This window comes from Molossus molossus, unplaced genomic scaffold (genome assembly GCF_014108415.1).
Source record: "Molossus molossus isolate mMolMol1 unplaced genomic scaffold, mMolMol1.p scaffold_m16_p_15, whole genome shotgun sequence".
Lineage (NCBI taxonomy): Eukaryota > Metazoa > Chordata > Mammalia > Chiroptera > Molossidae > Molossus > Molossus molossus.
Genome location: NW_023425350.1, coordinates 38,465,067 through 38,491,214, shown reverse-complemented (window position 1 = coordinate 38,491,214; position 26,148 = coordinate 38,465,067). Strand labels below are relative to the sequence as shown.

At 48.1% G+C, this 26,148-nt stretch overlaps 1 protein-coding gene across 3 annotated transcripts in view; it reads right to left on the bottom strand.

Annotated features, from left to right (window-relative positions):
* Window positions 1–5,423: 5,423 nt before the first annotated feature.
* SPTBN1 (spectrin beta, non-erythrocytic 1) overlaps window positions 5,424–26,148 on the bottom strand; it is a 197,039-nt gene continuing 176,314 nt past the window's right edge. For 2 of the 3 annotated variants that reach the window (XM_036263024.1, XM_036263025.1), the window contains 12 exons: window positions 25,906–26,110; window positions 25,189–25,563; window positions 21,757–22,001; window positions 20,120–20,258; window positions 19,116–19,200; window positions 16,824–17,020; window positions 15,619–15,731; window positions 14,970–15,033; window positions 10,429–10,661; window positions 9,152–9,325; window positions 7,440–7,482; window positions 5,424–6,745 (listed from right to left, as the gene is read on the bottom strand). In XM_036263024.1, the coding sequence (XP_036118917.1) occupies window positions 6,527–6,745; window positions 7,440–7,482; window positions 9,152–9,325; window positions 10,429–10,661; window positions 14,970–15,033; window positions 15,619–15,731; window positions 16,824–17,020; window positions 19,116–19,200; window positions 20,120–20,258; window positions 21,757–22,001; window positions 25,189–25,563; window positions 25,906–26,110 (2,092 nt within the window). In that variant the 3' untranslated portion in view covers window positions 5,424–6,526. Of the gene's footprint in view, window positions 6,746–7,439; window positions 7,483–9,151; window positions 9,326–10,428; window positions 10,662–10,700; window positions 15,034–15,618; window positions 15,732–16,823; window positions 17,021–19,115; window positions 19,201–20,119; window positions 20,259–21,756; window positions 22,002–25,188; window positions 25,564–25,905; window positions 26,111–26,148 lie in introns of those variants that run through there. The other variant, XM_036263026.1, reaches the window with a different exon arrangement.

The following is a 26,148-nucleotide window of genomic DNA, read 5'->3' as shown; positions in this document are numbered from 1 at the left end:
TTCTTTCTCTCTCTCTCTCTCCCTCTCCCTCCCACTCTATCGGAACAAAATATCAAAAAATGTCCTCGGGTGAGGATAAAAAATAAATAAAAATAAATCCTTTCCCTTGCTAACTGAGGGAAGCCAGAAAGGGGTGCCCTTTTCCATTCAGCGCTCTGTCCCCAAGCAAACGGCTTCCTCTGGGCCGGGCTCAGCACCTAGCCCAGCCACACAGGACACCCCTGGCCTTTTGTTTTTTTTAACCCTCACCCAATGATATTTTTCCATTTATCTTCAGATAGAATAGAAAGGGGAGAGAGGAAGGGAGAGAGAGACATTGATTGGCTGCCTCCCGCATGATCCCCACCAGGACCAGGGACGAACCGCAACTAAGGTCCGTGCCCTTGGGACTCAAACCCGGGACTCTGGTCCGCAGGCCGACACTGTAACTGCTGAGCTAAACCGGCCTGGGGACACCCTTGGCCTTTAAGTCATTACTACTCTGGGTAATTTTACTTCCTGCCAGTGATGGAAACTTCGTAAGAAACAGGGTGCTGAGTGCAGAGTGAGCGGCCCTCCCATGGCAGGGGCGTCGGGCTCACACGTATCGGCCAAGTGACGTTTCGGCCATTGACCCAGGCACTTGGAACTTCCCCAAAGAAACGGATATTAGCACCTTTTGGAGGGTTTTATTTCAAAGGAAAAAGTTCAATTCCTTAGACAAGCATTTGGTCAGTTCACCAATGTATAGCATCCCCACATGAGCTTTCGCTGCGGAGCTGTCTGTGTCTGAAGTAACCCTGATGACTGCTTACCCTGCAGGGGCTCCCCAAAGCCAGGTGCTCCCCAAACAAGCACCTTGGAGGGAAACCAGGGGCAACCTCGAATGCATTAGCCAATGTGCTTTAAAGCAAAAAGCTTCGAGCCTGACTCCGAGGGAGGAGGTCCTTATCACCACCATTTCTCCCTTTTCAAAGAAAAAGTGGCTGTTTCAGAAAAGTCCCCCTCCCCTAACTACTTCTCAAACCCCACCCCTTGTTTGGGCCAGCACTTTTCCTGCCAAATATGCAGCATTTGAGCTGCCCCCCAACACACACACAGGGAGTGGAGCGTCATTCACACCCTTGATCTTGTTACTCTTTGATGTGGTTTTCCCGGTGTACATAGTGATGGACACTGGGGGCCCACCCCCCACGCGCGTCCACACCTGTGGTTTGGATGGTAGCCCAGCGCGCCCTCCTTATCTGAGGAGATTTCTCTTGTATGGGTGTGGTCCAGGGATGCAAAACCTAAATCAATCCATTGGGAGTGAAACTCGGGGCTTTGTGCGTTCGGGGAGGAGGAACCCCTCTCTCCTCAAGACCAGGGGGCAGCCTCTAGCACCGGGAGGGAAGCCAGCCCAGGCAGGAGCGGGCCCATGGAGGAGGGCCGGCTGAGACTAGAGAAGTGGCTGAGCCCTTCTGCACGAACCAACCTTTAAACTCATCCCACCTCAACCAGTTTCAGTTGCGTGAACTGACAAACTGTGGTTTATACCATTTGGATGTGAATTTGCTGAACTGTGAAGACTGATGAAACCACCATGGGGGGGGGGATGCAGAGCCTCCTCCTGGCAGCCAGAGGAGTCGGTTCACGGAGTGCGGCGTCCACCTCGGTTCCTCCCCAGACAGCCAGGCCGGGCGCAGACGGCGACGCAGGAGTCACGCGTATGGCCGGCTCCACGGGGCTGCCTCAGATGGCTGGCGCCCTGCGGTGCTTCACCAAGATGCCCAGGGAGCACAGGTTTGGCTGGGGGGGAGGGAGCTGATTCCACCAGCCTGGGCGCAGAGCCCCAGGAGAGGAATGGCATCTCATGCACCCAGGGAAGACAGGAGAGGGTGTTACAGACAGGTAGCAGGTGGCCCGGTCCCCAGCGAACCCCATTCCGACACGGAGGCCCCATGGGGGGTTAGAGCCTCGAGGGACAGTTTCCCTCACAAGGTCCGAGGCGGAGAGGAGCGGTGGGCATCCAGACGCAGGGGGAGGGAGGCTGCCGTGGGGCCCAAGGCGGGCAGACCCCCAGGGGGAGGCCGGCAGGCACCCCAGCCTGGAATGCAGGATGCCCCACCCAGGGAGGAAGTCCCCCGCTTACACAAGAGAAAATTCCCTTTCTCTCTGAAGAGTCCGTTCAGGAAACTCCGCTGCTGGCCCGCCTCCTCCATTCCCACCACACAGGGGCCGAGGTGATAATTATCCGCGGGGAGCAAAGGCCGGGAAGTTGCACAGCGCAGCCCCCGCCTCCGGAGGCCCTGAGGGAATGAGCTTCACAACCGCACTAGGAACCCTAGGAACCCCACAAAGACGGGTGAGCATCAAACACACTTAGGTGTGGAACTGAGACTCGACGAGGCTGAGAGGGAGAGAAGAACCATTTGCCCAGACATTGTGGCTCTAGTAAAATGACAGAAAAGGGGAGTGAAGAGGAGAATAGAGAGCACATACCAAAATGTCTTAAAAAATTCTTCTAGCGCTCCTGGGCATTTTTTGTCCGAGAGAAATGAGGATTTACGTTCATACAAAGACCCACACATTAATGTCAACAGCTGCTCTTTTCATAATAGACAAAAACTGGAAACTACCCAGAAGTCCTTCACTGAGTGGGTGAATGGTTCCACAAACTGGTACACGCGCACCTACAGCCTGGGTGGGTCTCCAGGTGAAAAGGGCCATTCTTCAAAGGGTACATCATGTGTGACTCCATTCATACAACACTCTTGAAATGACAAACTTGTAGCGATGGGAAAAACGCACTAGTAGTTGCCAGAAGCGAAGGGAGTGGGGTTCTGGGAACAGGAGGGCCCCCTGTGGTGATGGAAATGTTCTGTATCTTGACTGAATCCACGTCAACAATCTAGATGTGATCTTGTACTTTAGTTTTTTGCATGATGTTACCATTGGGGGAGGAACTGGGTAAAGGGTATTGAACTATTTCTTACAACCGCTTGGGAATCTACATAATCACAAAATAAAAAAAAAGCTTAATTAAAGAATAAAAACTGCTCTCGGTAATTATGTTGGTGGTGGTACTAGTATTGCTGTTCGGAGTCTATGTGTAATATGGGATAAAGCACAAGTGATTATAGGCTCTTTTACTTCTTTGCCCCTTGCATCATCGAGAGCCATGATTCTCGGCGTGAAATGATTACAATACAGAAAATGTTAGGTTGGAAAAAACCTGCAATCCTGAATCTGAGTATGAACTTGTGAGGTTTTTCTTTGCTCTATCTACTGCTATGCCCAGAAACAAGGACCAGTCCAGTGAGAAGCAATGAGCATCACTGGCACACAAATGATGGTTTTGATACTATTTCAACAAAAGAAGCCAGTTTCTTTAAGAAACCTAATTGCAGGTCTGGGGTCAAGAAATGGATGGGATGAGCCTGGGACATCTTGTCCTGCCAGGTAGGGGGCAAGGTACCAAAGATTATGAGGGTTATGTATATATAAACAACTCAGAAGCCAACTTGAAAGGGCTTCTCCCAGACAATGATGGGACATTTTTAAGTTTCAAAAAGGACTATTAATTTTGCTGATGGCTAGTGTTGGGAAATGAAAAGTGTAAGATTTCATCATGACTCCAATGGTGAGAGAATTCTGAAACTGATGGACAGAAGTTTCACCTTTTGGGGGGGCGCTTTCTTGGTTATGGGTCATACTTAGAAACGTCGGGTCAAATAATGGGAAAGACTCAAGCATTGGTCCTGCCTTTTCTTTAGGAATTCCACCACTAAGTGAAGGAAACATTTAAGTATTACAATTAACAAAAGAAAAGACCATCCAGAGGGAAATGTTCAGCACCTTCATACACAATCAATCCTAAAAATGCCAAAAAACTTGGTGAGAACGTGTCCACTGCCTCACCTGATACACATGGACTGGGGACGCTCCACGCACCTTGAGAAAACGCACCCCAGGTACAACCCATCGGAGATGCTTTCCTGCTTCAGAGGAGCTCAGGTGTGGCACCTTTAACCAGTGAGTATCCTGACAGTCATATTTTACTGCTGCTCCTTTTTCAGAAGTAGAGAGGCCAGTATCATTGCCCATCCCGTGTCACTAGAAATACAGGAAAACAGCACATTGTAGTGATACAAATGTGCAGAATCCCCAAAATATTACATAGTGTAGAATTTTTAAAAATCCATTTGCCCTGACAGGATTGATGTTCACAATCCTATGTGGCCTGAAACTGTTAGTGAACATGTCTTGATGGTGGTTTTCTAATCACATCTGTAGACAACAGCTGACAACCCAGTCTCCGGTCACTGCTGCTCTTCCCATCACCCACCACCTCTGCACTCGAGCCTCAGTGGGTCCTCAGTAAGCACAGCAAGGAGAGCAAGACCCACCAAACCCAGGCTTGCAAGTCAGGGGCTGGTGAGCCTACGGAATTACATGCAAAATGTCCCGTGTATGTTATTTTTCACGGAATTCTGGGATTGCTAGTTATTTGAGTGTGACCTGCCTGCTATCTGCCTGGCTTTGTCATGAGCAGGCTTAACATTTGAGTCATAGGTTCATCTGTTGAGAGCTGAACAACTTGATTCAGATTCTAAGGCAAAGACAAGGGAACGTCAAGGTGAGGTATGTGACCTTGGCTGCGCATGAGAGGAGAGGGAGAAGCTGGTGAGGTCTCAGTTCACCGAGGTCACGGAAAGCTCCAAACCCATTCATCTGTGGAGCCAGGGTTGCTGTGGCATCAGGCACGGCCTCTGTGGAGTAACCTACTGAAAACCCGTGCTAGCATCCACTGCTGCTTTGAGAGAAAACACGCGAGGGCGTGGAGTGGACAGACAGATACAACAGCACAAGTACACACACCTGTCTACCCCACACCCCGTGCTGGCGTCAGCGAACGGCCCAGGGGCCAAATCTGGCCTATCATGTTTTTGTGGGATCTGTGTGAAATAGCTTTTACATTTTGAGTATTTTTTAAAAAATCAAAAGCACAATATTGTGTGGCACGTGAAAATTACATGAAATTCAAGTTTGTGTCCTCCGTTTCCCTGGCACACAGCCGCGCCCAGTCGTTCACATACTGTCAGAGGCTGCCTCTGGAGCACACAACAGCAGAGTTCCAACAGACTCCAGACCGAAAAACCTTAAATGTTTACTCTTTCTGGCACTTTTCCGGAAAAACTGGCCAACCCCTGCGTCCGAGTTCAGGCTGAGCAAGCTCTCAGATAACTTCTTTTAAATGGAAGATAAAACCTGCACATGTAGCTGCCACACAGCCTATACATGTGACCGTTTCCTTGGTCGTCAAAGCTGGTACACCAGTCCTGCAGAAAAACGCAGAGCAGGACCCAGAGCCACTGTCCAAAGTGCCCTTTACTACCTCCGGCTCTGCACTTCCCCTACACGGCATGTACGCGCGCGAGAAAAACAACAATTACCCACTATTCTAGATTTAAAAGCATTTAATGACATAGCATATATTTAACAGATAGGGCAAAAGTTGAGAGGTACAGGTCATCCGACTGAGCGCCAGGACTGAGTGACCACCTGACTGCTCAGGCCCAGCCTCTGGAGTTCATTCTTATCAATGCCGTTTTGATTGTGCAGTAAGATGAAAATTTGTCATTACAATTGTTACATTGACAGAGAAATGCACACTATGTATCAAATAGCAAGGTAATGAAGCAAATTATAACACAGTGTGGCCACGCACGAGCAAGTAACCATTAGAGTAACATTACTTTGTCCAGTAAATGCTTCAGTTCCACTTGTACACTTACCAATGATTTAAAGGGTTTATTATACATCTAGTTTTATTATACTTTGTACTAGAATTATCTCAAACATACAATATAATGTATTTCAGCAAAAAAAAAAAAAAAAAACAAAAAAAAAAACAAATTGAAATTACAGATTTAAAACAGTATCAGTTTCCTATCCTTCTGGTATACTGACATTCTGGACCGCCGTCGCAGTTGACGTCACGTGTTAGTAAGTGCTGCCGGATACGGTGTGGTCTGGAGTTAACATGGAGCTGCACCAAGGCTGCAGCTAGATCCTAGGACACGACCTGCCTAACCAAGGGGAGTCCCATTGTGGGCACTTCTAATAGTCAAAACTCAAGGTAACCACTGGAAGTAAATGGCAGAGCATGATGTCAGGAAAATCGGTACATTGTGTCTCTGGTGAGCACAGGAAATATTGTTTTAAGCACCGCTGCCTTGCATACCAACAGCACGAGAGGCGAGTTATTTCCAACACAGCCTCACAAAATTGAGGAACAGTTTAAATATTGAGATCTAATCTATATAATTTCATTAAAAAAAAATCTGGTCTTCCCTCTGCACCTCAAACTTTTGTAACTTGGAGATAAAGTGTTTAGGTGTATTTTTCCCCCAACCCACCCCCAGAAATGCTCTATAAATTAAAAAAAAAAAAAAAAATCAACCACATTGAGGAACATTAGGCACAGAGTAATGTTGGTTCTGAGCTTGCATGCTGGAATTTCACTGAAAAGGTACGAGAAGGGCAGGAGGTGAAGGAAAGGAGTTCACTTCTTTTTGCCAAAAAGGCTGAACCGCTTCTCTTTGTCTTTCTCTTTGTCCTTCTCCCGTTTGCCGGGACTGGACTCGCTGGTGATGGTGACGACACTGGTGGGCAAGGTCTGCGCCCGGCTGGATGCTGGCGTGCTCTGGGTGCTGGCGGACACCTCGTGTTTGTCAGAGGAGATGGCAGAGGAGATGGCCTGGATCCATGTGTTCATTTCCTCCTGGACAAAGGAGGCAAGGAGATATTCAGCTACAGGGACAGGCAGAAACCTCGCTCCAGCGGCGCGACCGTCTGTGACTCAGTCGGAGGTTTAGGAACGGCGCTAACTTGGGGAAAGCAGCTCCCAAACGAACCTCTGCTTTATCAGGACAACAGAGTGAACGTGGGTCAACTCCCATGAGAATGCGGCTTACAGGACCTGAAGGTCATTATTCTAGTACATGGTCCTACGAACTCGGAAGAGCTGAAGATTGGGCTCCATCTGTGGGGTATTGCCCTAGAAGTTGCCTCCCCTTCCTTCCTTTGAAAATGGTAATATATTTGAATTATAAGACTGTGTAAATTTAACAGAAGCCTCCCCTTGAGGTGAAGCACAAGCATGGAGTGGGTGGTCAGTGGGGTGCAGCGGGGAGGCTCCTGACTGGGCATCATGACCACGTCCAGTCCTGGGCCCACCTCACTGCCTCACCCACTGGAGCCCTGCATTAGCTCCCGCCTGCCTGGCAAGGAGACAGCTGACCCTCACTGCCTCCGGGAAGCACGAGGAGTCCAGACACCGTGCAGTGTCAGTGAGTGTGGAGACAGATGCCACCACTGATCACTGCTTGCACAACAAACATTACCAATAATGCTTATCATGCCACAGACACTTGCAAACTCAAGTATTTAAGAGAGAAAAATTCTTAGACACTTACATCGTCTTTGGCTTGGAAGAGGTACTCATTTCCATCATTTAGTCTGTAATTTGAAGGAAGAAAGGAAGTCAGAATATAACTTCAAAACAAAAAAATCCCCCAACTTCCACATCCTACATGGGATACAGGCAGGCCACAGAATCACACCCGTGCAGACATTACCAACCGTGTCTGGGGCACACACAGGCCTAGTACTGCTCCCTGGACATCAAGAAGCCATATAATTGGGCCAATATAATTTACACAGGCAACCTGGTATTTCAACCCACTGGAAGGATTTTTTAAAAAGTCCCAAATGAAGCAACACCTGGCTTTGTTGTGGCAAAGACCACCTGGTGCCTGACTACTACTCTAAACTGAATTCAAGAGAAAGCTCTTTAAACATTTATATGCTCTTTTGAAATCCTGCTACTAAGCTTGTATCCCACATTTACAAGGAGCCGTTTCTGAACAGACACACGAAGCGGTCTCCGAGATTTCTCGTGAGTCAGAGGAGAGAAGTGCAAAGCCGTCGCTGTGACACCGAGAAGCCTGGGCGTGGAGGGTGCACACTTCACGCTGTCAGGAGAAAGGGGTGCTGTGGTGGGAGGAGGCAAGTGCCCTCCGCAAATACCCCATCCCGAAGCTGCAGCAACGCGTACAGAGGGAGGCAGCCGGGGCCCGTGCCTTCCTACAGAGGGCAGTGTTCCCGTCCTGAAGGGCCCTCCTGTGCTCACAACAAGCTCAGTGAATGGCACCATGGGAAACTCATCTGTACTCCTTGGCCCAGTCCACCTGGCACGAGACATACATAACCGAAGTCCAGAGCTTTTCGGATCCCAAAGCAACAGATCAAATTATTAAACTAAGTAACATCTTAACTAACGCATACACTTTTTCTATTTTTAGAAGATAAAATGGCTGTTCTGCCCCTTTCAAGCAGTAAGATCTTCTGGGCTTGGCTGCACGCGGGGACGTGGAGGTGCCCTTCTGGGCAGACACATCGGGAACACCCGCTGGGCGAGTCAGAATGCACAGGAGCCCGACCCACACACTTCCTATCTGGCTCCAGCAGGACTCACTTGACCATCACCAGGTAACTCATGAGCCAAGAATAGCAGCTCCTGAGTCCAGAGAGCTGAAAAGACGGGGATCTAGCTTTCTAGCTCACCGTAACTGTGACATGTGAACCGCTCACCCTCTCAGGGAACAGTTACGTTCTGGCTCATAAGAATTAAAGCTCCTGTTCTTCAGCATGCGCTGTGCCACGGGGAAGCCGGGGACTGGCCCCCCCAGAACGGAGGCTGTGCCACGGGGAAGCCGGGGACTGGCCCCCCCCCAGAACGGAGGCTGAGCCACAGCTGTTGGTCACTTTCTTGGTGATTTTTTTATTTACTCTGTGCGTGTGTGTGTGTGTGTGTTGATCTTCACCAGAGGATATTTTTCCATTGATTTTTAGACAGAGTGAAAGGGAGGGAGAGAGAGAGAGAAACATGGATGTGAGAGACACATCAATTGGTTGCCTCCCGTACAACCCTGACAGGGACCAGGGATAGAACCTGCAACCCAGGTATGTGCCCTTCACCGGGAACTGAACCCACGACCCTGTGGTCTGAGGGCGGACGTTCTAACCGCTGAGCCAAACCGGCCAGGGCAGAGGAGAAGAACCAACTAATCACAGTATCTGCTCTAAGAAAACCAACCCCCAGAGTGAACGGTCCGGCAACTCTCACCTCAGCTTGAACACGTGTTTCTTCTTTTTGTAGTCAAGGGCCACTTCACAGGCGGCTTCCTTCAAACTCACGGGGACCTCGCTGTGGTAGGGAATTCCGGAAGCAGCTGTCTTTGCGTCTTTGTAGAAGCCCATTTCTTGGTTATTTATGACACAGTACACATTGTGCCAGGACCTGAGCGGTAAAGAAAGGAACGCCAAGGTTATACAGCACAGCTCCTTGGTGAAGAACTGGATTCACACGAAAACGGTCCCCATACAACGTGCTGTGGCCTCTTGTTACAAGTCCTTCCTAAATTCCACTGAAACCAAACAAATGGACACAATGCCTTCGTGGACGCCTGGGACCGGGCACATGCTGCTGCGCGGTAGGTTTCTGAGGGTGACCTCTCTCTGGATTTGGGGGGGAACACGCGCTTTCTTCCCTTCAGTAAAGGCTCTGGGCTCTGATGGGAAGGCTGCTTGGTGTGTGGCCCTCTGCTGTGTCCCCCTCCCGTGGCCAAGGGCAGAGGCCAGGCTCTGGTGAAATATGTCCTCAGGCAGCTCTTCGCCTCAGCGCTGCTCCGTGTGGCCGGACACTTCACAGGGAGCAGGTCGGGGCCGTCAGTGTGTAGGGAACCCTGGGGCGAATTAGAAAAAGGTGGCGCCCCCCCATGACAATGTACAGTCATAAAACACTGACTTCTCAGCACGAGAGCCTCTGCAGCCACCTGTGGGCACTGAATCGATGCTGCCCTCACGTGGACGGCAGCTCTCGGACGGCTCCCTGCCCGACACACAGCGGTGCCCCTGCACACGGGCCCCGCGGGCTGGGTCCTGGTCACGCGCGCAGGCTGTGGACCAGACGCGGCGTCACCCCAGCTGTACGGGACTAACTTTCTACAGAGTGTGTTTTCCTAAACCCCCACAGCCTCCCTTTCCTCATCTGTAAAACAGATCACAAGTGTAAAGATTTATATGGAGATGAGGCAGGGGAAATGGCGAATGTTAAAAGCCCCACAAGGAGGAAACCACAAGGAAATCAGGTCCCTTGAGAGGAGACTCCCGCGGTCTGCAGCGTTCCTTCCCAGGACCGGCCAGGTCTGATCTGTTTCCTGCTCTCAGTGAGTAAGAGGTCCTCCGCGCCCCTTCCCAGTGTCAGGCCTGAGTGCCCGGCACAAGCAGCTACGCACCAGTCAACTACAAAACGCACACGGCCCTGTCCACTCGTGACGGACCCGCCTCGACCCTGACCGGGTCGACCCCCCACCGGACTGCTTCAGCCTGTGCTGCTTTTACCTGCTCGAGGCTTTCTTATTATGGGCCTCCCACTCGTGCTTCCGGTTCAGAAAGCCTTCCATCTGGGCCGAAGGCATCTCCTGGGTTCTGGCCGGCAAGGTGGCGGCACTCGGGAGGGCAGTCTTGGCTTTGCGATCGGAGGTGGGGGAGGGGATGGGGCTGGACTCTTTGGAACTTGTCCTCTGTTCTGCAGCGCCATTGACCATTTCGCTTGTGTCCACCGTTTCCGCCATCTAGGGACAGCGGAGAGGCTATTCAGCTACCCCGCGGCTCGGGGGCGACCACACACGCTCTGACTGACTCGCACACGTGGCTGTGTATAAATGCCTGGCACAGATCGAGGCAGTACAGTAAAACCATCGCACACCCCACCAAGCCAGCTGGACACCAAGGACATTAGAAGGTGGAAGGGATTAATGCCCGCCCGTTTACGGGGAAACGAGAAAAGCGAAATGCCAGTATGAGTTTTACTGCACTCTGCTCCTCTGATCAATCCATTTTCTCTAATGTAACTCAGATCATTTCCTCTCATGGTTACTTTAAAACAAAAGGACAACAGTAACAATCACACATATTAAATATGAGAGAGTGGACGTTATACAGCAGCCACCTTACAACCAAGGACGCCACCAGAAGGCTGGAAGTTTAAGCGAAAGGGCATTCACAAACAGATCGATAGACAACTCTATCAGAACTACACAGCATTCCCCCAAAGTAAGACAAGGAAGGGCCTTTGGTTTCTGAAAATGCTCTCTGGCTCCCCCGCCCCCACACATCGTCATAAACACATGCAGAAATTAGGACAGTCATGCATTTCACATCTACCATCCCAGTTAGACTTTGGAACTTAAGAGCTGGAAGGAAATGAGGCAAGTCAACAAACATCAATTTAACCACATCTGCCGAAGTTGTATCGTGAGTGGGTTGTAGTTTGTGTTAAAGGAGCTGGAAAAGCCAATCACAGTCACTCAACAACACACGGCTATTTACCCCCAAACAAAGACAGAACCAGGGCCTTCCCCATCACGTGCTGGTTGATCACGGTGCCTTGCTGCACTGAGACGAGAAAGCCCAGACAGCAGGCTTCCAGCGGCTCTGACCCTTCAGGCTGGAGACGTCTTCGGGAGCTGTTCCTTCCCAAGCTCATTTATAGTGTAACCCTCATGGCTTTGCGGCTTGGGGAATGCAGTAGGGTCTCGATTCATTATCGCTTTCAGCCTGTGTACCATCAACTGTGTACCATTAACTGTAGCAGCCCCTGGCTGATACACCCAGGGTGTGGGATTAGCGAGTTACTAAAGCTGGGTGTGGCCGACACTTTAGTGGATTACAGACAACCTGGCTCCCCTCATACACGACAAACAGGGAGGTGTCAATGGCAACGATCGTTAGCTAGGTCCCCACCACTGCTGCCCAGAACAAAAATGACACCAACTCAGCAGCAACCTCAACAGAATCAACGGTAGACTGGCCGCCACCGCTTGAACGCTCAGATGTGTCAACTCTCGGGGCAGGATCTCTTGGTGAGGTCGTCTCCACGTGGCTGCACGGGGGTCATGGATTTGTATCCCGTCTACACAAACTGTCACCGTTAGCATCGGGGTGTAGGGTGAGACTAGAGGCCGTGCGATTTAAGGGTGTTTTTGACTGGAACGCTTTAGCCACGGAGCAATATGGAACACGGATTTTTAGGGCGGAAAGACGTGGGGGTGAGAGATGCATGGTGATGACCCTGGCCTCGTGTGCAACAGCCTGTGATAGGTGCTTATGAGCATTAGGCTATTTAAATATCTCTCCCTTTCACGTTTAAAGGAGATGCAGGAAGGGAAGTAAAAAAACAAAACAAAATAAAAAAAACCCCGAGTCAAAATGAAGTGAGTGAATTTTAAAGTTGACAAATCTGTTCTGTGTGAGCTTCCAGGAAGTTCTGGCAGGGAGGAAGTGTGAGTGTGGTTCGGAAGGCCTGTGCCAGGCGTGAGTCCAGGAGACATGGAGTTAGTGTGTACAGAGATCAGGTTAAAAAAAATTAGTGCTGCAGGAGTGACTCCGAAACTGCTAGTAGCAGCAATGACCTGGACAGAGAAATGCTTCTTAAAAAGGCTGCAATTGGTCGTGCTTGGTCAGGCTTCGAGGGCAGGGGAAGGCCAGGGAAGCCTCTTCTGGGGGAAATTCTGCAGCAAAAATTTTTTTCTTTGGAGTTAGAAGGAAAGAGAAAACCCAAACCAGTATGCAGAGATCATTAATGTTTATGCAGATGATCACTAACCAAGAAAACAAGGAAAATAAAAGGAACAAAATGAATTTTAATGGACATGTGCTTAAGCATGCCAACAGACAACACACCACTAGAGACAAACATCAAAAGCAAATCATAGTGCTACGACCAAACCGTGGGTACATGAATACACCCCCCGCCCCACATTGCTTCTCTCGAGTGATTAGTCCAGAGTGCTTTAGTGGCTGGGTACACCTGAGATACTTAAATCAGAAGGTGGACACAAATGCAACGTGACAACTAGCAGCACAAGAAACACCCGATTGGTCTTCTAAGTGCACGAAACAACACTATTTTCAAGTTCATTAACTTGAGTCTCTGCACCGTAACTCAAAAGAATGAAAAAACTTCTTTCCACACAATCCAATTGTAATTCAGATTTTGTTCTGGCAAGCTACAATTTAAAGATCTAGATGAAAACAGGCATGAGAACACATGCCGATCACATCATAGCACTCCTCTCCTGTGTGCTGATGTGGGTGTCGTGGGTTTTTTGTTTTTGGTCTTCTGAATACAAAAAGCATAAAATTGGGTATTAGTTCTGATGATACAAAATTTAAACATATATATGAAAACATCACATATACATATAGATCAATGACACATATAACTTGGAGCCAGAAATACGTATCAGGGCTCCTTAAAGACCAAAGATAAAGCAGTAGTTTTTCTCTAAAATGAAATTTGGTGTGTTTTAAGGCAGAGACCCAATAATGGTGCATACTACCCCCAGAACATAAGAAGCTTGGCATCTATCTATATACCCATCTACAATCACAAGTAGATAGATATGTACATAGAAATAAAGAAAAACAAACAAGATGCTATATGATGTTATCCTGACAAAAGAAAAAAAAAGACATGCATCATGAAATGAAAAGACAAATTAGACTTAACTCATGAAGAACACATATCAAAACAGGCTTCTGATTCCACTAACACCTAAATATGGCAAATGAGCAAGTGAATGTCTCATGAGGCTTTGATGTAACATGGATTTGGTTTTGTCTTTATCAGTACCAGGAAATCACCTCTTTCATTAACTTTTGTTCCTAAGGAACAGAATTCCTGTTAAAACATTTTCAATCCCTGCTGGTGGTCTGACTCATGCCATCCTAAAAGACTCCTTGTTAGAGAACTCCACAAAAGCGTTCCATTTTCATAAGAAAATGGAAAATGAATCAGATCTGTAACGAGACATACAAGGGAGTCTCTGTCTACAGAGACGCTACAAGTACTTCTCAAGCCAGGAGGCGTGTGACTGCTCCTGGGGGTGGTCCACCGAGTGCATCGTTCAAGTAATCAGAGTGAACCAGAATGGCTTTTGCTCCATTTGTTTGAAAAACTGTAACAGTTTGACAGCCTGAAGTCATGGGCTGCAGGGACAGGCCTGGAAGTCCGGGGTCAGGCTGTGGAAAGGCGCTGAGAACCGCCGTCACCTGTGGCACCGCGGCTGCCACAGTGACCAAGGCAAGGGTGCGCAGCCGTCAGCGGGCACTTGACTTTACTGCCAGTAAGCCTAGAGTTCTCAATTCAGGACTTGGCAGAAAAAACTGAGAGAGAAGCTGGTCTGTAAAACGTAATACATGATCTGAGGGTCTTAGGACATGAGACGCTGCATCTAAAAATTCAGACAGCTTCCCAAGTATCTCCTTCTCCTTTCCTCACGCTGTCAATAAATGAACGCACCGCACCCTCCAGGGGCTGTCACACAGCTGACTGGGTTTTAATCTCAGCACTCCAAGTGTGCTTCCGCGTACACCGCCATCCTGGGTGCGCGTGAACTACTGCAGGTTAATGACATCGGAAGAGGGCGGCGACAGTGTGGCACTGCGCCCTGTTAGTACAGCTGGATAGGTCATACCTGTCGAACTCTAGTTTTCTTCTTCATTTTGCTGTAATCTCATTAAATTGCAATTACTCATGTAAGGCTTTTGCTGTAAAATCTCAATAAAGTAAAAAGCTCACATAAATAAACAGAAAATAAGTATGTTGCTTTAAGGCAACTGAGCATCCATCAGTTAAAAGACTCAAATAAACATGAATTAAACGCAAACAAATATGAAACCAAGGGAGGCTATGAATTAAGTAAAACTGTAACACTGTGGGTGAAGTGGAAGCCAAAAGGTCAAACCATGGGGATTTGGAAAGAGTGGTTCTTGACAAATGGTAGTGAACTTCACAGTCCGGACCACGGCTGGTCACTGGCTGTCCGTCTGCTATTAAAGTTTTTGTAGTTTTGGTAGGTTTGAGAGCGGTAACTAACCCGTGGAGATCCCTGTTCAGCCGGCAAACCGTTCTGGGAAACTTGCTCTCCTTTCGAAGTATCCCTGTTAGGGGAGAGGGAAGAAGACGGGAGGAGAACGGAGAAGACAGAAAAGAGAAGAACAGTAAGAAAGAATGGGAAGAACAGTCAATTTTATTACAGGTTTTCTCTTAGAAAAACATATGCAACCTTCTTTTGGATAATGTAATTTCTTTTTAAAAACTTTTGAGTTTTTCAAACCAACTCTAGAGAGAGGGAAGACTGCAGGCACCCCTCCCCCAACAAAGGCAGTATTAGGGTTCATCACAGAGCTCTTACCACCCCAACTTAAGCAGTCTCTCAGAGGTAGAGAGTAATTTCTGTCCTCAATGTGAAGTCACTACAAAATCACTGGCTCGAATTGAAATCAGGGTGGTTCACTCCCTCCATTTACTCCCATGGAAATTCTAAGTGTGTGTGCGTGCGTGTGTGTGCGCCGTCTACACCTCACGTCTGCCGCTGCGCAGTGACGCCTACACAGACTGAAAGCTCCACAGAGGAAACTGCAGGAAGGACATGGGGTCAGGCTAGCAGAGCTCAGGCTTAGAAAACATGTCCCCTGAGACTCGCCTGCCACTAAAGCTCAGACTCCAGTGGTGCCCTTACTCACCACTGCTGCTGGGACTCGGTCTCCTCAGAAACCTTCGTGCTTGGCTCGGGCGAGGGCGGCCGCCTTTTCCTCTCCTCTTCCTCTTGCTGTCTGCGCACTTCCAGTAACTCCAACTGAGGGAGAACAGGGTGACACTCAGCAGAGCCCCCGACTCTGCCTCTTTTCAGGAAAGCGTGCTAAGTGGGCTCAGGAAGTCCTCCAGGCTGACTTTTCTACCTGCACCACACTGCCCGACCAGAGTCCACCATCCTAAGCAAATGGTGGCAGGATTACAGGAACTGCAGCTACAAGTCAAAACTACAGGAGATAAGCGAGCTGAGTGATGAAACAGGTCCATTTCATGGGCTGGCAGAAGTCCTACGAGTTGCCTGTGTGCCCCTGGAACACTGGGTTTAATGTCTAAATGAACTATGCAGCTCTCAACTTTGCTTAGGAAGAAAGTTCCCTGAGTATGAGGGGTCCATGCTGGCCTCATCAGAGCTCAAACACCACTGAGACAGCTGCAGTGATTCTCAGGAGGCTTCTTGTGCTGTGGTAGGGATTTGTGTTCAGCCAAAACCCAAACAGAACAGTCTAACTGAAACTAAGCCATTTCATGGGCAATCTGCACACACCAGAAATATTCCGTTTTGGCACAAGAGTAGGCAGACACATTTTTTGTTCCCAGAACTGCAGAAATGGAAAAGAACACCATTTTTGTGAACCATAAAGAATCAGCTTTCTACCAGGAGTGCAAGGGTCTTAGGAGAGGAAACACTGAAGAATTGGCCCTATTCAAAGATCTTTATGTTGGCAAAAGAGATTATCGGGAACAGTGAGATTTTCAATGGTCTAGGATAGAGCTTTGATGGTGAGAATTCTAATTCTGAAATTCTGAAGAAAATTGTAAGGCTACACTCCCTGGAAACCAAAGCTTCTATGAGATATAGGACTAAAGACAGATCAAAACAGAAAAGCAAACCCCAATCTATCAACTCCCAGGCAGAAAGCTATTATAAGTGATCTAAATCTAGGCGCCCAGGAAATGACTGAGGGGTGATAGCCCCAGAGAGTCTCCCCAGGTCCTGAACCAGGACAGCCACCAACTTCAGGAAGATCCTTGCTGCTTCTAAAAGCAGTGACGACGTGGACTCCCTGGTCAGGTGAGCAGGAAGAGGCTGCCAGAAGCCCGACAGGCCAAGCACCGGCATCCAGCAGCCACTCACCGTCGTCAGCCTTTCCAGGGCGGAGAACCTCTCGTCCCAGGTTGCGGCCGACTTCTCAAAAGCCTCATGGCGCTTGATGAGCTTCTCCACCTCATCCACGCTCTGGCCTATTTCTCGGCTGGATAGGTATGGCTCTTGTCCAAGCAGCCAGGCCTCGGCCACACTGGCATCCCTTGAGAACTGATGGACCTCCAGAACTGCACAGGGGACCAAGAGTGAGTACTGGCGAGCAAGACTTGGCAGCCAGGGACGGCACTGCCCTCTGGTGGCAGCTGCCTGCACAACCAGTTTATAGTTTAGATCAACGCTATCTGGCGTAAATGTAAAGTGAGATGCCTACGCAACCTTAACTTTTCCAATAGCCACATTGGAGAGAAACAGGTGGAATTAATTTCAAAAGCATTTTAAACAAGCTGATATAGCAAACTGTTATCAATTCCAACATGTAAGCAGTATAGAAAATTACTGATGTTTTCTTCTGTCTTTGAAATCTGATGTATATTTTTAGTTCTGGCCCATCTCAATTTGGACCACTCACATTTCAAGTTCTCAAAAGCTACATGTGGCAATAGCTGCCAACCAGACACCCAGGCCCGGAAGGTGTGCTCTGCTCCACTCAGCCCTACTGAGTGAGATGAGCCTCAGAGAAGCCTGCAGGAATCCACAATCTCCACACAACCAGCCAGATTATGCAATGGTGCAGGCGTTCATAATGCACCCTTTTGGGAGTTGTAGTTCTTTGGGGTGTGTGGAGGGGTAAGAGGGAGAGAAGGATATGGGGAGCACTATACAAAATGGAGATGATACGACCCGAGGCTTTTACTTTATTCATTCTGTCCCTTCACACTCAGGGAAACAGCATGACACCCACTGCAGCGGCGGGAAGGCAGGTGAGACGCGCACTGCACTGTGGGTGACGTTACCTCTCGTACATCTCCAACAGCAATGCCGGGCCCGGGGCCCGCAAGTAAGTAACAGCCTGCAGGGAGCATCAGTGCCCCCAGGAGCTGCCGGCCGTCTCCTTTCGTCATCCTGATAGGCCCCAACGAGAGATGTCACCACTGCACTGGGGACTTGCCACCTTACCATGTATGCCCTACATACAAATGGGTGCCTAGTTCACAATGGGGTATAATATGGATTTTGCTGAACTAAACTGAGCCTGCCCTGGGAATTCTCAAAATTTACAGAACAAGTCCTCATCCAAAGAATGGTCAAAAGTGGGATTTCTTTTTTGAAAGAGGGTTCTGGGCACAAAGGGTGAAGTACCTTGACTAGGTCCTTTACACCCCTTTTAGAGAAGGCCCTCGGATGCTGTTTCTATTAAGCAACCTTGGTGTCTGAGAACAGGCTTCCAATCCAAGGACAGGCCTACAGTGCCAGACACAGGATGGCAAAGTATACAAATAATGCCTGAGTGCTCACACCAGTTACTAAATGGTATTCCCAATACTGTACACTATATACTGTTATTTCACATATCCCTTTATAAAAAGAGATTAAAATTAAAAATAAAGTCCACCTCAGTGGGTCACTGTGGGGAGTAAATACAGAAAAATATTTAAGACACTTAGAATACTGTCTAGTTCCCTTTAAAATATTTACAGTGGCGCCCTGGCCGGTTTGGCTCAGCAGTTAGAGCACTGACCGGCGGTCCAGAAAGACAAGGGTTCGGTTCCCGCTAAGGGCACGTACCTCGGTTGCAGTTTGTCCCTGGCCCTGGTTGGTCGTGCGGGTGGCAGCCACTCGATGTGTCCCTTTCACGTCGATGTTTCTCTCTCTCTCTCTTCCTCTCTCTCCCTCTATCTGAACAAAAAATGGAAAAATGTCCTTGGGTGAGGATAAAACAAATAAAATAAAATAAAATAAAATATTTACAGTTGCTAGCTTTTCTTTTATTTTGTTCTCATCCTTCTAAGAGCACTAAGTATAAGGCCTTATCAGGCCAACTTTCCACTCTTGACTGTGTATAATTCTTCCTAAAGATAGCCGGAGAAGGAGGGGCTGCAGCACTCTGGAGGGACACCACGTTCTGCTACCCCATACACCCATATCCCACTGACAACACTGAGGCCAATCATGAGATGAAAGATAAAAAATAATAAATACGCCACAGGGAACAATATTTAGCATGAAATAGTGAAGTAGGGCATCAAAAAAATAAGCATTTAGAATTCCAAACATCATTAAGTAATAACATCACATGAAATCAACTAAAGCAGGAAAATAAACTTGCATGCTTTCAATGGACACCCAAAAAGAGCAGAGGAGAAAAGCCAAGTATGTTCTTACTCAGTCTTAACCACTCCCATCGGTCTTCCCACTTGTCAATCATTTCTTTTCTCTTTTCTGTCAACTGTAGTAACTTCTCTTTGATCTGTGAGAAAAGAAGAACGGCAGGGACATCTTAATAGAATGTACCACATCCTCCTAGTCTTCCCCTTGATAGGTTACTTCACACAAGAAATATACATGTTCTGTAGAGACCACCACTAAACCAGGAAACACCCAAGGACTGGGACTGGGAGAGCAGAGAAAAGCAGGAGGGACTGAGAGCAAGGCCGGGCTCCCCCCAGAGCTGCTCTGTCATGAAGACGCCAACTCTGCACTGAGCCCCTCCAGACCCTGGGGCTGTGTGGGGCAAACACTCAGGGAGGGAGGGAGGGACAGCGAGAGGGGCCAAGCCCTGACTTCTCTGAGAACTTCCAGTCCCCTGAAGGGGCCTCACGCAGACCAGTCATTCACCTCTTTATTACCATCTTCCTAACTGGAAGTAGCAACCCCCTACTAAAGAGCAAACTGGTCTAGGGTACATGTGATGGAGAAGGGGTGTTGCCCAGGAAGAGTACTGACAGTGAGAGCAGACAAAACTGCAGCCCCGTGCCTCCAAACACTGTCTGCTGGGCCACGGATTCTGACTTAACGGATCTGCCAAGAGTTTGAGTTTTCTACACACACAGGACAGAAGCAAAAAGGTCTGAAATATATGTATGTACATATGTAAATATAAATGTAAATATATATTTCTGTCTGTGGATACATACATCACTCACAAAATAAAGTCATTTTACGCTTTTATTTTTAATCCTCACCCGAGGCTATGTTCTACTGATTCTAGAGAGAGAAACATTGATGTATGAAAGAAACACCAATCGGTTCCCTCCAGTTGGCCAGGTATCAAACCGACACCCTTTCAGTGCACGGGATGACGCTCCAACTAACACATCAGCCAGGGCGTCATTTTACATCGTAACACCAGCGGCAGTCACCTAGGGCCCCGAAGCAGAGGCACCCACCTCCTCAGATGCATAGTGCTTTCTCGCCAACAGGGATTTCCCAAGTTCAATGCAGGTTGTGAAGCTGTCATTACGAGCATCAATTTCAGCCTTGATACCTTGATGATTATTCATTAATAGTTCAACAGATGATACATCCCTAAAATGAGACAAATAATATCTCCTTTAAGAGATAGAGCTTTTCCAATAAATCTGTTGGTTTCAAAACATGTAATTAATTTGAAGGAAACTGTTTGATGGTACAATTTACCTTTAAGGCCTGATTCACAGTCTGAGTCACAGGAGCTAAAGCACGATGACAGTGTAATTCAGGACCAGCTATGCAACCTAATATTTAGAATAATCTTACTTTCATTTGTGTAAGTAATTCACAACGGTTGCAGGGCAGATGCCAGAAAAACCATTGGATTTCAGTTCAGACTTACTTTGAAGTGCAATTCAGACTCTTCTTCAAGAAGGTATAGAAGCATTAACATGTGTCCCCATTCACACCCCAGTGATTTAGATGCCAAAGGTTTAGGACATGTGTATTCAAAAGAGCAGCTGATATCTCCCCTCCTTCTTTGGACATGAAGAGACACACAGGGTGGGAACCAGCTTAGAAATCAGTGACTGGCAGAGCTGAGAGCACTTCTTATGAACCAAACCCTAAGACTGGGAGGTCCTGATCTAGGAATACAGTATACGCATTACATATGTTAGGTGTGTGTGTGTATTGTATTATACTATGTTATACTTAACGTATATGTTATATTTTATATTATATTACACATATGGTTCATACTATATTAATATCTTATATATATTTCTTCTCTTGGGACACAGCTCTTCTCAATGATCGTGGGGGCCGGAGCTGGCAGGGGTGATCTGGAAGTTGTCTATGTGCTGCTTGTTCAACTATTAGCTTCTCTTCACTGCTTTGCAAGAAACACAGCCAAAGGGGAGATACAGAACAAATATAAAACAGTCATCTTAAGACACCATTAAAGCAGAAGCTGAGGGTTAAGACACCGTTGGCAATGTCTATGAAGAGGGAGAGTGGTTTTTATTTATTTTTTTATTATTATTTTTTTTTTATCCTCACCCGAGGACATTTTTCCATTTTTTGTTCAGGTAGAGCGGGAGGGAGAGAGAGGAACAGAGAGAGAGAGAGAAACATCGATGTGAAAGGGACACATCGAGTGGCTGCCACCCGCACGACCGACCAGGGCCGGGGACAAACTGCAACTGAGGTACGCGCCCTTAGTGGGAACCGAACCCGGGTCTCTCAGGACCGCAGGCCACCGCTCTAACCGCTGAGCCAAACCGGCCAGGGCGACAGAGTGGTTTTTAATCTGATAAACAAAGAATTCAGAAAAGCCACCTCATTCTAATGAGGTGGGGCTAGTCGTGCCCAAGGGCAGAGGGCCTGAGAAGGTGTGGAAGATGGGGGCTAGTGGGGGAGAAACATGGGAGACTTGCCAGCACTGGGCCCCTCATTCCCAGCAGGTGTGTGCAGGAGGCAAGGGAAGCACTGCCCCCCAATCCCCCATTTAAAACTCTCAGGCAAGGACCCTGGCTCTCTCTGGAAGATCCTGACTACATATTACCCAGGGTTAGTTTGCTGGACTTCCTGCCCAGGAGGCTGGGCGTGTTACCTTGGCTTCTCCTGGGCTTCGATCTGCCGGATGACATCTTCCATCCAGAGCATGAGATCACGCACCATGCTGAAGAAGCGGAACTTGTCCCCTGTGTCCACCAGCCTCACCCTGCGGCCCTCACAGGAGTCCAGCAGGGCCTTCCAGGCTTCCAGGACCTCGTTCTCCCGCTTCTGGATGTCGTCAGCCTTGTCACCTGCGTAGGCTGCCTGGAGGCGGGCAGCATCCTCCTGCAACTGCCTCACCTGCAAAACCGAGGGACAGACAGCCAGGTCAGTCGGCCAGGCCCAGGCTCCATCACCCCCATTACCTTCACACACACCGCACACACTGTTCTGCTTGCACACCAAGACCTAATGGGGCCCCTGGCCCCGGGAAGTTCACAATTCCATCAGGGAGATCCCAAGTCACGAAAACCCAAGTTTACTATAAGCGTAATGAAGTACAATATTAAGTTCTACGTAAACAATGGAACAAATGAAATGCTATAGAAATGCAGGCAGGGGACTCCAGTCAGGAACGGTCCATCCCCTGTAGGTGGCCTGGGATATATGGATGATACAGAAAACACAGGGTATATTAAAACAAACAAACAAAAAAACACCTTATCAGCTCTATTAGGGTAAAGACAATGTTTTTACCACGAGTAAGAAAATGCCAGGAAGAACACATTTTGAAAAGGCCTTTTCCATTGCTACGTGATGTTGCTGAAACAATCTACATATCCTCTATAAAAGCGCACCCAACGGGACAGTTCAACGTGAAAAGCAAAAGTAAAGCATCTATTATGGTTGAAAAAAAAAACACAACAGACTGATGTCAAAGAAGGTAGAATTTTAACCAGAAAAATTTTAAAAACTTTACAAACCAGGAAATGCCAGTGGGTCTGATGAAGAGGCTACCCAGAGATACTACAGCTTGTCTTCTATTAGTTGGCAAAACTTCGAGTTGGATGACTTATCTGCCAGTGACCGACCTAGTTCACTGCTGATGGGACAACAGGCCGCAGCCATCAGAATTACAAAGGCTTGCCCTTTTATGACCTCACTTTGGGGAACTTACACTACACATAGTCTTGCATATTTAGAAAATAAAATGCACATAAGGTTACTTATTGCAACATTACCTGAAAAAGCAAGGAGACTGAAAATAAAGCAAAGGTACCCGAGTGAGGACTGGGTAAAGTGATGATGGCACCGCCACACGAGGTGCCAATGCAGCCATGAAGAAAATTAGTTAGGGCTCTGTGCACTCATGCAAGGACAGTGAGGTGGAGACTGTCAGCCATGGATGCTACTGGACCCTTGATGGGCTCCCTCATCTCTCTGGGCCCCATGCAGCGAAAAGAGTTAATGACAAAATGAGGGAGTAACTCCATTATCTCAAGAGTCTCTGAGAGTAAATTATTTTACAGGTGCAGAGGAAAGACCTGCTGCTCGGACGTCTGCTGTCGCCTGTCTACAGGCATTCCAAACGTCCCCCCAGTTCTTGTTACGTGACAACAGACGACATTCACAGAGCTACTGCTATGGCATATGTTTTGTAAGCATCACTCCAATCTTCAAGGTCTTTGGGGACTAAAGTTCTGAGAGCTAAATTAAGCTTGCAGCAACACAGAGCAGCAGCTCCATCCACACCAGGGTCTGCCCTCGCTCTAACTCGACACTGTTATGGATCATTCATATGGCGCTCTGGGACCTCATGTGCAATCGAACCCTCCAAACATGCTGCTGACTGGCATTTGAATGGTAAGTTTTCACAGAGTGGGGAGTCACGGCTGTGAAGGAAAGATCAGAAGCCCTATGATGCATGGTGGGCCCTTTTAAATTCTGCGTGATACAGACCCTCGGCCACTCCATGGATCTCTTTTTAAATGTTCCCTCAACACTATCTACTCCTTGGTGGAACAGCTGTAGCACTCATCTGAACAGAGGCCTCGCGGTGACCCACCTCTGCTTCTAGAAGGGGGCAAATCAAAGGTAAGTGAAGAGACAATGGCAGTGAAGGCAGCCCCTCCACAGGGCAAAGCCCGAAGCCAAAGGCTGAATCTGGCTGCCTGTTTTTATAGATATTTATGGCACACAGCCAGGACCCTTTATGTTCACATTGTCTGCGGCTGCTCTGTGCCACAGTGGCAGAGGTGAGTAGCTGTAACAGGAATGGTATGTCCCACAAAGCTGAAACCATTTATTATCTAGGATTCTACAGAAGTTCGCCAACCCCTACCCTCTCTGATCAATGTTCTCTTAAGAGACAAGGTCAAAACCCCAAATATACTGAGGGCTGGTATCTATAATAAAACTGACTTCTTCTTTAGGACCATGAAATCTGGAGGAGGGGGGAGATACAATTTGTTTTTCATCTAAAAGGAAGAGGACTCTGGTCAGGAATGATCCCCTGCCTTCGAGACCCAGCAGAGACTAGAGAACAACCTAGAGGGAGTACACTATAGACTGTTACATTGTTATCACTTTGTCAAACATCTTTTAAACAGAATCTTGGTGCTAGCCATTTCATACTGGGGAAAAACACTAGGCATATTAAAATGTCAGAATCTTATTTTCCTCCTTTTGGATATATAACTCAGACCCTGGTTGACAGAAAATATTAAGGCATTATTTTGAAAATTATTCTGGATGGATATGCTAACATAACACAAATTCTTGTTGAGAAGGTCTATCACTTGCAAGTGTTTTCCATTTATTTTATTTTATTTTTTGGAGAGCGTGAAAGTGGGGGAGGGAGACGGAGAGAGAAAGAGAGAGAAACATTGATGAGACAGATGTGGTTGTCTCTCCCATATGTGCCCCAACTGGGGCCAGGGATGGAACCTGCAACCCAGGTGCATGCCCTTGAGCAGGAATCAAACCCATGACCATTCAGTGTATGGGCTGACACTTGCAAATGTTTTGTGGGTGCATCTGGTTTATTCTTTTCAATCACAAAGATGTTTCCTCTAACAATGTGTGTAGATGTGGCAAATGTAGAACTTTGGATTAGTAAGTTCTCCCAAACCAGCGGAGCGTGTTTACATGTGTGCATGCATAACTTGCATTTAATTTAGGCCATTCTTTTTTTTTTTTAATCCTCACCCAAGGACATTTTTCCATTTTTTTGTTCAGATGGGGGGGCGGAGAGAGAGAGAAACATCGATGTGAAAGGGACACATCGAGTGGCTGCCACCCGCACGACCAACCAGGGCCGGGGACAAACTGCAACCGAGGTACGTGCCCTTAGCGGGAACCAAACCCGCATCTCTCTGGACCGCAGGCCGATGCTCCAACCGCTGAGCCAAACTGGCCAGGGCAGATTTAGGCCATTCTTTGAGGCATGTTTTGAGGAGTCAAGAAATAGCGACAGATGCTCAAATATACACGAAGACTCTCTCCGGAAAGAAAAACTCCCACCACTGCAGGCAGCTCCTCCACCCACCTGAGTGCCCAGGGCCTGAATGTCGTGCTCAAATGTGGTGTGCATTCTCTGCAAGGTCTCCACTGTGTTCTGATCTCTCCCCAGCTCCTCAGGCAGTTTCTTGTGCTTGTCCTGTATACGCCCAAAGATCTCCTTGGCATCATGGTAAAACTTGTGCAGTTCATAGGAGGCGGCAAGAATCTGCGTTCTCGTGTCAATGAGCTCCAGTAGGTCAGCCCAGGCTTCGTTGAGCCCATCCTTCCACTCGGCGATGGTGGCGGCATCTGAATGGCCAGAGTTGATGAGCTCATCTGCCATGTGATTGACCGTGTCTACTCGCTCCTGCCCAATGTTCCCTGTGTCCCGAGCAAATTCCCGGAATCGTTCCTGTAACATCTGAAACAGAGACGAACGTAAAGAAATCAGTGAGACTATCGTGAACATTTTATTTCTTGATCACGTAAACGTTCTTTGGAAAGAAAGGAGTAGTATGCATGACTTAATAGATCTCATCTCTAAAACCTCTCATCAATCAGGCTTCCTTCTCATTCATTAGAGCCTGAGTAGGGGCAAGGGGTTGAACAACCTAAGTCAAAGTCACCCAGTGATAACTCAGAGTTGAAATGAAATCCCATGACCTTTGCATCCAGGGCATTTTATCTGCTCACCAACAATGCAAATGGCCTACCATACCCATAGCTCACTGCACAGCCACGCACGCTCCGCCCGGATACTTGCCGTGACATGCTCGTAGTCCTGCCCCAATTCATGCGACCCTGCGACAACTTCCCGCTCGGCGATCCACTGCTCCAGGTCGTCCACCTCCCGGTTGAGCTGGAACAGCCGGTGCCTCTCGTCCAGCTTGCCTCTCCTCTCTTCGGCGAGGTCTTTCAGCCCAGCGTACAGCTTGTCCACTTTGGACTGCCGCATGCTAATGCGCTCACTGAAAGGGGGAGGGTGGTGGAGGGAAAAGGACCTTAA